Raw genomic sequence first — 14,230 nt, forward strand, 5'->3', positions numbered from 1 at the left:
TCCCATTGTAATTGTACATTTGTCTCTTGCAAGTTGGCGCTCAGCCACCTCCAATTCAGTGTGTTGAAAAATTATTTTCTTTCCCTCAAAATCCACTTCTGTTTTTCCCATTTTGATCTGTCATCCCACAATCCACCCACTAGTTCAAGCCAAGAACAAAGGAGGTATCCTTTTCTCTTCCTTCTTCCTCAGCCCCTGAAGCTAGTCATTCAATTGATTCTAACATTGCTGTTTCATTTATTTCTCTCACATCAACTCCTTCCTTGCTATTTTCACTGGTGCAGGCTTCGTATCTTCCTTATTTCTCCCAGGAGTTATTCTTTTCTTTCTCTTTCAGCCTCTTCTTTTGGATAGTGGGTCCTGTCCACTTTAACTCAATGATATTCATCAAATCTCTCTCTTCTGCTGCCACTGTTTAGTTCAGATTCTCATCATTTCTCTTCAGACAGTTGTAGCCTTCTGATCTTTCTACTTCTTCCTTTCTTGTCTCCCAGTTTTATACCCCATTCTTTTCTCCACAGTGCACTTAGAATGATCTTTGTAAATTCCACTTGCATCGTATCACTTCCCTGCCCAAAGACACCATGTGGTCCAATGGGTGATTTCTAAGTTTTTTTGGTAGCATGTGAGGCCTGCTATTCTCCCATGCTGAACTCTTTACAAAGCCCTGAAAGCCGAATTTTCTTTCTTCCTCTGAAGATTTTGCCCACGCTAGTCTTTCTGCCTGGAAATCCCTTGCCTAGTGCCTCCTTCCCCCACTCCAAACACTATGGTCCTTCAGTCTCAGTGCACATGTTTCCTCCTATTTTACCTTAGCCCCTTTATCATATCTTAACTATAGCACTTAGCACATTGCTGTGACTTGTTCATCTTTTTCTTTCATCATTCTCTTTCCCCTGGACTGTGAGACCCTGGGGTCCAGAGACTGTTGTATTCATTCGTTTGTGTCTCCAGTGCCTAGTACACAAGATTAAGGAAGTATATTTGGTAAGAGAATGGAATGAAAAAGAAAGTCTTGTAAAAGTATGCACATTAAGAATCAGAATTTTAGAGCTAGACAGGCAGTGGCAGGGATGGGAGTGTTTGTCTAGAGCTCACTTAGTGCAATCACGAATAAAGAAGGAAACCCAGGAGGAAAGGTTGCATAAGGTACCAGAGGTCCATTAGAGGTGGAGCTGGGGCTAGTCCACCCAGTAGTCTGGGTTCTATGAGAGAGTAGAGGGCATTGCTCATTGTTGGTTTATGAACCAACACTTGTTTATATGAAGGGAAAACAAACTTATACATAGTAAATATAATGATTGCAAGTGATTGGAAAATTGGAAAATGACCAAGGGAGATGTGAAGCATGCAAATATATTCATCTGTAGTTGACTAATTTTATTATGATTAATAGCAAGTATTTTGGCAGAGAATACATTTTTGCAGCGTTTTTAATCCATGTTTTTTCTGAGCTGTTTCCTGCAGTTGAGTATCTTTTCATATGTTATTGGTGATTCAATTTTTTTTCTTTTGGAAGCAACTATTGGGTTGTCATTTCCTTTTGATTTTTAGAAGATCTTTACATATTCTGGATACTATCCTTTGTCAATTGTGTGTGTTGCAAAATTTTTTTCTTTTTGTGATTTGTCTTCTCACTTTTGCCTGTTGTTTACAAACAATTATTTATGTAGTCTGTGCTTGTCAAATTATTCCTTTATGTATTGTGGTTCCTGTTGCTTGTTTGAGAAATCCTTAACTCATTGTCATGAAAATATTCTCTTGTATTATCTCTTGAAAGCTTTTCACATTCATTAATCCATAGTGTGAACATTCTTAATAATATGGCTTGATAGGTGATAGGGCAGTTCCCTTGACCTTTTTTGTTGTTCAAGAATGTTTTGGCTGGCTCTTCTTGGCCCTGTAATTCTATATACAGTTTATAATTAACTTGGAAAGTTCTACTAATACCCAGTTGGGATTTTGTTTGGGAGTATATTGAGTCATAGGTCAACTTGGAGATAATGTTATATCCGTTCATTTGTTTAGGCCTTTTTTTAGTTTCGTTTTTTTTTTCTTCCAAAGTTTGTAATTGTCTCCATATCAAAATCTTGTACAGTTTTATTGCAGGTATTTCTAGGTGGATCTTATTTTTATGCTATTAATAAATAGTATTGTATTTTTCATTTATTTAACTTTCTAACTGATTTTACTACTTACATAGCCATATCAGCTGCAAATACGACAGTATTTTTTCTTTCTTTTAATCATTATTTCTTTTATTTATTTTTCTTGCCTTGCTATGCTTATTACCACCTCCAGGAAGATCTAAAATAAAAATAAAAAGGATGTACCAGGCAAATTTTAACTAAGAGAAAGCTAGCACTGTTTGTGTTAACATCAATAAAAATAGACTTTAAAGCAGAAAGCATTACTGGAGACAAAAGAGTCACTTCATCATGATAGAAGGTTCAGTTCACAAAGAGATATAAAACAATGTAAGCCCAAAATATTTAAGCAAAAATTGACAGGACTACAAAGAGAAATGGACAAATATACAATTATAGTGGGAGATTTTTATATACCCCTCAATAATTGATAGAAGAAGTAAAAACTATCAATAATGATACAGAATATGTGAACAACAAAATTAGTAAACTGCATCTAAAGGTCTTAGGGAACATGGCACTTAGCAACACAGAATGTTGTTTTCAGGCACTGGAAACATTTTGAAACATTGAAACGTAATGAAACATTTTTTAAATGACCGTGTGATAGACCAGGGATTGGCAAACTTCAGTAAAGGGCCAGACAGTAAATATTTCAGGTTGTGCTGCTGTCACTTCTTTCTTTCTCTCTTTCGCCCTTTCTTTTTCTTCATCTTTTTTTCTTAACCCTTTAAAAATACAAATACCATCCTTAGCTTGTTGGTACAAAAAAGCAGACCGTGGCCTGGATTTGGCCCACACACTGTAGTTAGCCACCCCTGAACTGGAACATAAAATTAGTCTCAACAGATTTAAAATCTTGTTACCGTATTCTCTGACCACAGTGCACCTAAGCTAGAAACTAACCACAAAAAGATAGCTATAAAATTTCCATCTTTGAAAATTGTGAAATTGCACTTCTAAGCAACTATACATCAGAACATGTGAGGTGCAGCCATGGCAATTTTTTTAAAAGTATAGTCATAAACACATATCACAGAAAAAAAGAAAGACAGAAAGTTAGTATGCTAGGCATCCATTCTTTTGGATTTTTAAAATCATTACATTATCTCCCTGTGCTTGTTTTAAGTCATGCAGTCAGTTTCTATTCTTTAAGTGGTTACCCCTAGAAAGCATAGCACATTCGATCAGTACTTTCACCTTCTACTGAACAATGCGAGAACCTTAGAACACTTGAATTTTATTCACATCCCCTGTACTCCTACTTTAGCTGTTGTCTGATATAATACATGCACTTACATATACACACACATCCTCCACAAGATGATGGTGAATGATGATGATTCTTACATCTCATATGCAAGATACCACTTTCTGCCTGTAGCACATTCTTTAGAATGTCCTTTAGTGAGGATTGACTGGTGGCAAATGCTTTCAGTTTTAGTTTGTCTTTTAAAAAGCTTTGGCTGGGCAAAGTGGGCAGATCGCCTGAGCCCAGGAGTTCCAGACCAGCCTGGGCAACATGCAGAGACCCTGTCTCTAGAAAAAATACAAAAATTAGCTGGGTGTGGTAGCGTGCGCTTCCCAGCTACTTGGGAGACTAAGATAGGGGGATTGCTAGAGCCAAAGAGGCAGAGGTTGCAGTGAGCCAGAATCACGCCACTGCACTCCAGCCTGGGAGACAGGGTGAGACCCTGTCTCATAAATAAATAAATACATAAATAAAATGCTTTCATTTAACTGTATTTCTCGAAGCATATTTTCACTGGGTCATTTCCTTAGCTGGCAGTTTTCTCTCAGCACTTTTAAGATATTCTACTGTCTTCTGATTTTCATTGTTACTGATAAATCAGCTGTTGGTGTAGCTGTTTCTCTTTGAAAGTGATTTTCTTTTTTCTTTTGACACCTTTTAAGACCCCCACCCCATTTTTTTGAGATATGGTTTCATTCTTTAGTTTTATTATAGGATACACATGTGTGGATTTCTTTTTATTTTTTCTGTTCAGAATTTGTTGGATTTCTTTAATTGTGGATCAGTTGGTTTGGAATGTGGACCTTTGGACATTTCTTAGCAGTTGTCAGTTCTTATCACTTCACATATTATTTTAGTCCCATTCTCTCTTCTCTTCCGGAACGCCAATTACACATATTTGTGTTCTCCAGTATGTGTATGACAATGAGTATTTTCTGGATAAATTTTTTGTTTGTTTTTTTTTTTTTTTGAGACAGAGTCTCACTGTTGCCCAGGCTGGAGTGCAGTGGCACAATCTTGGCTCACTGCAAGCTCCGCCTCCTGGGTTTACACCATTCTCCTGCCTCAGCCTCCCTAGTAGCTGGGACTACAGGCACCCGCCACCACACCCGGCTAATTTTTTGTATTTTTAGTAGAGATGGGGTTTCACCATGTTAGCCGATAAAAATTTTTGAATGCAACATTGTAAGGTTTTGCACTTTAGAAATCATGCAATGGACGCTTTTGGATTGCAAGAGTTGCTTATTAAGTGACTTTAAGGTTAGAAAAACAAAAGCAGATCTGGCTTTCTCTCATTTCAACCACTGACTATGTTACTTCCCCCCAATGTATTCTTTGCCTTAGCATAGCCAACTAAAGTAAAATAAAAATTCTGCCTCTAATTTTGAGGCATATTTTTCAGTTTTTTCATGGGTGGTATTTCTTATATTCGTGAGCTTCAAATGGACCACCTTTTCCCTCTGCAATCTGTTAAGGGCCAAACTCAGAGGATATCTTTATCTGAAGTTCTGTTCTTTTATATCATTCACCTAAATTCTTCTATTAGGAAGTTTAGTCATTTCTATTTTCTGGGGGGAAAAAAAAACTATGCCATAAATTGATAAGTAACTTATAATAATAATATTTGTGATTCGCTTTACAGTTTACATGGTGTTATGATGTCTCTTTTCTTATTTGGACACAGGAAGATATGTGGAAAAGACTAAAAAGTGAATATTACCCAGTTTTATTCTCAAATTACTTTGAATCAACCAAAGATAAACTATTTAAACTTATTTGACCCACAGGGTGCCCTTCACTTACTGCATTTTAATTTTTGTGGATAATTGAAACTGAATAGAAAGTATTTGTTATTCTTTGGTAATTCCAATTGCATGCCTAATTGGTATTGAACACCTCATGGGTATTAAAACAAGGTTGTGGTATTGTCCAAGTTTTCTAATTAAATTTCTGTAAAATAACAGTCCTTCATTTTCTTGAGGGTTGTTCAATTTGTTCTCTAATTTTAGCAGGAGTCAGAGACTGGGACTTATATTTTTTATTGGTTGCCAGTGTTGCTTATATAAACAGTAATTTCTTAAATTGTACTTTGCATTTAAAAATTGATGTATCATGATACTCTTCAAAATAATTTCAATTTGGAATATTTTAAATACGCTTAATTGGAAAGATCTCATATCCCATATTATAAAGTGGTTCTAGCAACTATACGCTATAAAATCCTTTGGGAAGATATGAATGTGGCTAAGCCTCATGTTATTTTAAGCAGTTTGTCAGTAGGGGTTGAATATTAAGCGGGAAAAGCACTGAATTTAGCTTTTATGCAGTTTAAGCAATTTGTATGTAACCTGTTAACTTTGTAGTACTGAGTTTGCTATTGGGCCATATGCAAGATAGTATCTTTCATCAGTGAAGATTCTAGTGTTCATTCTAGGGTGATATAGATAATATTTGTCATCTTTTCAGTGGCCTAGCATTTGAAACCCCTTTCTTAGGGTCTTAATGTGAAGAACATCCCTGTTCATCATCCATCTTCAGAAGCCGAAAACCCAGATTATTCTCATTCAGCTCCCTTTCAGCTAAGGCTCAGGACTGTTGGGTGGGTGTATCTGTTGGGCTCAGCCAAACAGATGTACCAACCTAAGCTTTCTAATCTGAAATTTATCCACAAAGAAGCCAGAAAAGAGGACTTAAACTGGCAATGGTAGCCAATGTTTTCTAGTTTCTCAGGCCAGCAGTTTCAATAGCAGCATCCAGTGGTAGCCATAGCAGTTTAGTAGTGGTGTTCAGTCATGGTAAACCATTATCCTCACTGGATGGGTTCTGTGATGATTAATTTTAAATTTTGATTTCATCTATTAAATGTATACTGACCCTTTATTTCTGCCTACTTGTCAAAGCTGATTCTCCACACTTCCTAGTAATTCTAAGAGAAACTCATAAGGATTTTATAATGCTGAATCAGCCTGCTGCTTGCAACGAAGAACCCTGACTGATATACTTAGTTACTCTGCCAGTGATTTTTTAATTTGTCACTAGTTAGGTCTCTTTAACATTGTTCATTGTGGTTACTTTGGGCTCTTCCCCTTCCCATTTATTCTATTAGTAGCTTGGGTTAAGTGACTTAATCCTGCTGACACTTAACCTCACAGATTGTATGAAATAGTGTGTCTGCGCTGGTGCTAGCACATTAGTGTTGTTAAATTCTTTTTCTTCACATTATTTAGCCTCTTCTAGAGAGCTGTATAACTTATTTATGTATTATATAGTCTATTGTCTGTCTCCTCCACTAGAATATAAACTCCACAAGGGCAGGTATCTTCGTCTATTTCTGTGGGCCCAGGACAGTGCCTGGCACATAGGCACACAATCAATATCTGTTGAATGAATAAATGAATCTGGAGCTCTGTGCTTGCTTTATAAATTTGCCTGTACCCTGACTACACCAAGAAAATAAAAAGATCAATTATGATTCCCAACATCTCTAAACATCTGTCATCTATCACCCATTCTTACCTTTGTCATCTCTATTTCATCCCAAAGAGAGCGCTCCTCTTTTCAGAGGCTAATCTTCCAACTAAGTCCTGAATTTTATTCCCTCCTACCTCTTCTAGGACAACTGTACCTTTATCTGGTCCTTTTTGTCATGTGTCTCTCCCTGCCTTCTAGCCTACGATTGACCATATCTTTGACTTAGTCTCTTCTTAAGGAAGAAGAAAAACTTGACCCTGAAAATCCTTCAACCTGACACCCCATCTGTTCTGTTTTTTACCACCAAATATTTTCAGCACAGATTTATATGGTGTTGTTTTTCTAGAGCCTCATTTACACCTCTGCCTCTCGCAGCTGGCTTTCCATAGTCCTTACTAAAAAAGTCACTCTCGCAAAGGTTTTTTGTGACATAATTGCCAAATCCAATGATTGTTGGTCAGCCTTATCCTGCTTAATTTCTCTACAGATTTGGCTTTTCTGTCTTCAATTTAATTTAACAAATATTTATTGAATATGTGCCGAATGCCCTGCGTTCTACTGGGCAGTGAGGATATATGATATACATAAAAGCCATGTGCAACAAATAATATATCACAAGTACTATCAAATAGAGTACAGCATTTTTTTAGGACCACAAACAAAAACCCAACAGTTTTCCTGAGGCAAGAGGAGGGGAGGCATCAGGAAAAATGAGAAGGCTACATAAAATAATAAAGGCATTGCCTAAGGTACAAGGCGGTAACATTGCCTACAGCACAGAAAGGATCAAAGTGCTTGCTGTTTTTAAAAATCAGCAATTAGTCTAATATGACAAAAGTGAGGGTGTATTAAAGCAGATAAGGAAGTATTACAATAGGCCAGGCAAGATATAACGAAGCCCTAACTAGGCCATTGTAGCTGGGATGCAAAGAGGAGAGAGTAGAAGTGAGATTCAGAGGTAGAATCAGCAAGACTATGCCTGATTTATTAGTGAAGATGGAGTCATGGGGGAATGGTAAGTTCTATTTTGGATGCAGCATAGTGTTTAATGCTGTGGGACACTCATATAATGAAATTTATTAGGCAGTTGGATATGTGGATCCAAGGTTAGGTGTGATTAAGGCCGCAGATAAAAATTGGGGGTGGTAATTGAAGTCATGAAAAGGATAAGATAGGGTAAAGATATGGGCAGTTTAGAGAGGAGAGAAGCTCAAGGGACCTGATAGGCTCTGAATCTTTAAGAAGTAGAGAAACTAAGTTGCCTGTTTTGGTACAGGGGCTGTGGTAAAGTATTTCTAGAGTGGTCAAATTTTGGAACAGTGAATGTGGGCTTATGGTATTATTTTTCTTGTCGGTTTTTTAGTCTTTGGTCATCAGCTGGTCTAACTCTACCAGATCTTCACTTGTCTGTGGCATTGCTGCTTCTCCAACATCAATATCAGCTTCATGAAATCCCACCTATTTTGCAGAATGTCTGATGTTACTTTGCATTATCTTTGCATTGTGTTGATGTATCCTACCATCAACAAGAGGCCAGCAGAATAAAGATAGTGATATGATAGGGATAGTTCAAGGGTTTGATTGTACATTTGTGTGTGCAAAATCTGCCTTGTGTAGTTTACATTTTAGTGGAGAGAGAGAGAGATAATATGTATATCCACTGAGGATAAATGTAATGGAGGAAAATGAAGCAAGGTAAGGGGAAAGCAGAAAAACTGAGCAGAGACTTAAAAGGAGAGGTAACAATCATGTGGATATCCACAGGAAAACCATTTCATTCCAAAAGGAAATAACAGTACGTATAGAGACCCCGAGGCAGGATTGTTCCTTGGCCTATTCTAGGAATAGCAAATGAGTCAGTGAGGCTAAGTGAGCACAGGCATAGTGCTAGATGAAGACAGAAGTTGGTAGGCGCAGGGGGCTGATCATGGAGGGGAAATTCTCAACCAGTTAGACTCAACTCTGTCATTTTATGACAGCAATGTTATAATACCAACTTTATTGAAATATAATCTGTAGATGATATATAATTTCTTTACAATTTTTAAAATAGAACATGAGTGCACTATTTAAAGGAAAGGTACTTATAATCAAATATGTTTTTAATATATGAATGTTCAGACAGGACAATACAGGAAAACAAAAATGCCCTGTAAAACTACTCTAGGGAACCTGCCTACTTCCTGAGAACCAGTGGTAATGGGCCTTGTCAGGCCTTTGTTAGGCTTTTACTCTGACTGGGGAGGTTACTGGGGGGTTTAGAGCATAGAAGTAGCATAACCTGACTAATATTTTGAAAGAATCATACTGTCTCCTGTGGGAAGTGAGGCTGTAGGTGGTCAGGGATAGAAAACAGGGAGACCGGGTAAGAAGCTACTCCAAAAACCCAGATACAAGATGTTAAGTTGAACCACTGCAATAGAGGATGTCAGAAGTGGTTGAATTCTGGATTTATGTAGAAGGTACAAGATTTGATGATGGATTGGATACAAAGTATAAAATAAAGTGGAATCAAGGAAAACTCCAGATTTTTGCCTGAGCAACTGTAAGGGTGGAATTGTGATTAACTAAGAGAAGGCCAGAAGGATTCATTGCGGGAGAGGAGGCCACAAGTTCCCTTTTGGATATATTAAATTTGAGATGTCTGTTAGATATCCTGGGAGAAGAGATGTCAAGTTGAAGGTTGGATATACAAGTCTCTAGAAATCAGGGAAGGTCCAGGCTAAAGATACCAATTTGAGAATTATCGTATTTGTAAGTGGTGGAGTTATACAAAAGTTATACTACCAGTGATTCTTCAGTGGAGATGAGATGTTTATTTTCAGTAATCTGGGGAATGAATTTAAGATGTTTGAAATATTAACTGAGATCATAAGACTTTAGATTTAGAAGATTCAGGCCCTGTCGCTTCCTTTTGTTTCCTCTCCAGTACCCAACCAAGTGCAATTTGGTTGTATATCTAATACAGTTTGCTGAGTAAAAAAAGAAATACCTCTTTTGAATTTGGCAGTAGAGGTTCGGGTCTTTTGCGTTAATAACAAAGAAGAGTTGGAATCTCTTAAACTAATTTAAGGCTTTGAGTAATGTTAACTTATTTAGTTTTAAATTTAAAAATTTTAAATTTTTAATAAAGTCAGTATTTCAAAAAGAAAATTTTTTTATGTATTTTAACCTCTAACTGTATACATTAATTTTATTAGAATTATTAATCATATGATACGTTATAACCATAAAATAGATGTTAAAGATGGCTAGTGACTGGGCGCGGTGGCTCACGCCTGTAATCCCAGCACTTTGGGAGGCCGAGGCGGGCAGATCACGAGGTCAGGAGATCGAGACCATCCTGGCTAACACGGTGAAACCCCGTCTCCACTAAAAATACAAAAAATTAGCCGGGCGTGGTGGCGGGCGCCTGTAGTCCCAGCTACGCAGGAGGCTGACGCAGGAGAATGGCGTGAACCCCAGGGGGCGGAGCCTGCAGTGAGCCGAGATCGCGCCACTGCACTCCAGCCTGGGTGAAAGAGCGAGACTCTGTCTCAAAAGAAAAAAAAAAAAAGATGGCTAGTGAGACTTCAATGTGGCTTCTAAAATAAAATAGTCATTTATCAGATCTTTAATATTTATTTGGTATTCTTTTTAGGAAGATTTGGAGACTGGAGTTCACCTTGACCCTGCCGTCAAAGAAGTTCAGTATAATCCTACCTATGAGACCATGTTTGCTCCTGAGGTAAGAAAACAGATTTAAGGTTCTGACTTTTGCTAAAGAATTTAAATCATAATAGATAATTAGGTATAGCAGTGAATTTTTAAAAGTTTTATCACATAAGCATACTATTTAAGCCTTTAGAAAATACATCCTTCTTTTTTTTTTTTTGAAACGGAGTCTCGCTCTGTCACCCAGGCTGGAGTGCAGTGGCACAATCTCAGCCCACTGCAAGCTCCGCCTCCCGAGTTCACACCATTCTCCTGCCTCAGCCTCCCAAGTAGCTGGGACTACAGGCGCCCGCCACCACGCTCGGCTAATTTTTTTGTATTTTTAGTAGAGACGGGGTTTCACCATGTTAGCCAGGATGGTCTCGGTCTCCTGACCTCGTGATCCACCTGCCTCAGCCTCCCAAAGTGCTGGGATTACAGGCGTGAGCCACCGCGCCCAGCCAAAAATACGTCCTTCTATTCTCCAAAAGTTTAGGTAGTGTGCTTTTGTGAAAATACTTTTAAAAATCCACTAGCTGCTTATCTGTCTACATACAGATGTCTGATAACATGGAACTATGTCTTTTGAAAAAGGAAATCTGATTCTTAAATACGAACTTAGTTGACATCTTCCTCTCAGTCTTCATGAGGGAGTATTATAATCAACCATAAAGGAAAATATTGGGGCTTACCAGCATCAATATGTAGTATATTATGAAACATCTGGTTACAGATGCCCCTGAGGTGTCATACTGATACACTGCCAGAAAGTAGTCACAGTGTTTGATGCCCGCTCTGAATAAAACAAAGTACTGGATTTTTTTTTTCCCTCTCCTGATGAAAAAAAACAGAAACAGTGAATATTGTTCATTTAAGAAAGTCTTTGAATATGATCCATTTAGGGAAGTTTACAGAAAAGATTAAATTTCTAGATATTTTGCCTTTTAAAATGGAAAAGAATGCTTGATTGATGAAATAGAGATGCCAGAAAATGGTAATTATAAAACCAAGAAATACAGCTTCTGTTGATATCAGAATCTTTAAGAAGCACTTTCAAGTTGGAGGTGAGGAGCTATATCTTATGGTATCTTGGTGGAAAATGATGTAACATTTTTTATTTTGTAGCATAAGTTAGCCCTTTGTGACATGTGAGAGTCAGAGCCGTTTCATGTAGTACTTTCCCTGCCTAGGTTTCTGTCTTCACTTAAAAGATGACCATTGAAATGTGTGGCACAGCCAGAGATGTCAGTGCTTGCGTTCAGACAGAGCTCCAGCAATTCACTGGGTCTGCACTTAGCAGAAATCTTCCCGTGCTCTGACACGACAGCACATTTTAATTTTTATTCCATTGTGTCTTTAAATCCTTCTAGCCTGCCAGACTACTGGCTGTCTCATATCCATTGGCACCATTTTAGCCACCCCACTGAAGAGAGGTGGTGTATTATATGTAAATATATGTTTCATGATTTTTTTAAATGAAAAGTACTTTAATAAAATGGAGCCATTGAATTAGGAAAATAAGAAAATTTGGAAGCATTCTGATGTATAATATTCTCATGTCATTTTATTTTCTCTGAAGCCTGCTTTTTTCATGAGTTCTTAAATTTCATGCATAACTAATACATTGCTGTGTGATTAGTTTCCAAACTTTCAAGAAAAATTTAAAAGACCAGTTAAAATTTTTTTTATCATTCTCTTTGTGGGATTATCGGTCCTTTAATGTTCTTTTTCCTCGGGTTGGAGAACCTCACATTAAATGTATAAATTAGTTTACTTGAGGAGCACTACAGTACTTCTTTACAATGTAAGAAAGGACTGATAGGAATTAAAAGGGAAGCAAAATTATAATTGTTCCTGGTTGCCAAATGAATCCTCTGTAACTTATCAAATTTTGAACTTTTGTCTTCTATGACTAGGATGTGTATCACTTGGCAAAGTCTGGAAAAGTATCACTAGGAACTTCAGTTTAAATTTTAAGTTCCTGTATGTTGAGTATCCATTGTTAGAAACAAGATATAATCCCTCTCCTCAAGCTAGCGTTTACCAGAGAGGATGTGCTGTTTGTTGGTTTGGTCAAATGTATTTTTTTAAAAAGATAGAGACCAAACTATTTCTTCTTATGCCTCTAAAGTACTACTCAAGCTTAAAGAAAAATTGCATCTGGTTGTAAATACTTTTAAAAGTTCCCTGAAAGAAGTAATATTTGAATTGGGCAATTCAATCCAGGTCAAGAACATGAGATTTGGAGTTAAGCAGAATACTTATTAGCTCTGTGTAACCTTGGAAGTTCTTAGTTTTTTCGTAGGTAAAATGAAGACAATTTTTATCTTATTGAGTTATAAAGATAAATCAGATAATGTATGATATAGTTAAAAAAATCCTTCTGGCACAGAGTAGGCATTTAACAAATGGTAGTCATCATTGTTATTTTTATTAATTATTGGCATTGGTGGCTAGGTAGGCTTTTATGAGGAGAGACTCCAAGAAGAGAACAGCATGAGCCGAATCATAAAAGATCTAAAGAACAGGAATGCCCGAGTCCTTACCAGAAGAATGGAGAGATAAGACTAGAATGGTACTTTGTATAACATTTCACAAGGCTTTGGGGGCCAAGGTGAAGAGTTTTGTCTTGATTTAATCAATGATAGATAGATTTGTGAGGGTCTTAAATAGGAGAGTGGCATAATCAAAGCTGAATTTTTAAGAAGGTTTATTTGGTTATGAGTTTGCATTATGGAAAAGAACAGGGATATAGATTAGTGAAATAAAGCCACCATTTATAACTGGATGCCAGGTACCATACTGAAGGATTTACATACCTCATCTCCTTTAGTCCTCACTAAAACCCTATGAAGTAAGTACCTGTGTCCTTATTTCATAGCAAGGAAACCAAGTCTTAAGTTATACTGCCAGCAAGTGACAAATTTAGAGATTTGAGGCCAGATCACTCTTAATTATCTCTCTATAATTGGAAGACCAGTTTGAAGGCCATTGTGGAGTTTGCAGGGTAACCCCTATGCCTTTGACTTTGCTAGTTCTGAACATTTACTCAATTGCTTATTTTATTTTATAAGATATTGTTTCTCTTTTCTGACCAAGGACTTTTCCCAAATAGTCTAGCTGGTTATACAGATAATTTTTCTCACATAAGGGATAGAACTTGAAGGCATAGTAGCCATTGTTTTAGTCTATAATTTCTTCATTTCACTCAAGTCTTTTTAAATCTGTTTAGACAAAAATGTATTAATTAGCTTCTATAAACTCATAAAATCTGTAAGTCTCAGGAAGAATTCCAGACTCTTTAAAATAGTAGTACTTCAGAATAGAAAAAAATATAAAAGTTAAGAGAAAAAAAACACCAGTTACTGTTAAAAATCTGGCTATAAAGGCTGCTATAAATATTAATGTTATGATGAACTTTAGAAATCATATAGCTCAAATCTTCTATTTGTAGATGAGGAAACTGAGGCCAAAGGTCATAGAACCAGCACTAATGAAATTTTCTCACACTAATATTTTTATGCCTTACAAGATTGACATAATATCCACCAATAAAATTGAATTGTAGGGATCTTCTCTTAATTTGCAGGAAATAATTAAGTTAACAGACTCTTCTCACCTTAAAATTTGTTTATAAATCTTTAGACAATAATGACTGCAGTAAATA

At 36.8% G+C, this 14,230-nt stretch overlaps 1 protein-coding gene across 1 annotated transcript in view; it reads left to right on the forward strand.

The window, feature by feature from the left end:
- Nucleotides 1–14,230, forward strand: part of CDC40 (cell division cycle 40) — a 53,936-nt gene that overhangs the window by 1,981 nt on the left and 37,725 nt on the right. The window contains exon 2 of the mRNA XM_003255561.3: nt 10,511–10,597. Coding sequence (XP_003255609.2) covers nt 10,511–10,597 — 87 coding nt within the window. The remainder of the gene's footprint in view (nt 1–10,510; nt 10,598–14,230) is intronic.

This window comes from Nomascus leucogenys, chromosome 3 (assembly GCF_006542625.1).
Source record: "Nomascus leucogenys isolate Asia chromosome 3, Asia_NLE_v1, whole genome shotgun sequence".
NCBI classification, from domain to species: domain Eukaryota; kingdom Metazoa; phylum Chordata; class Mammalia; order Primates; family Hylobatidae; genus Nomascus; species Nomascus leucogenys.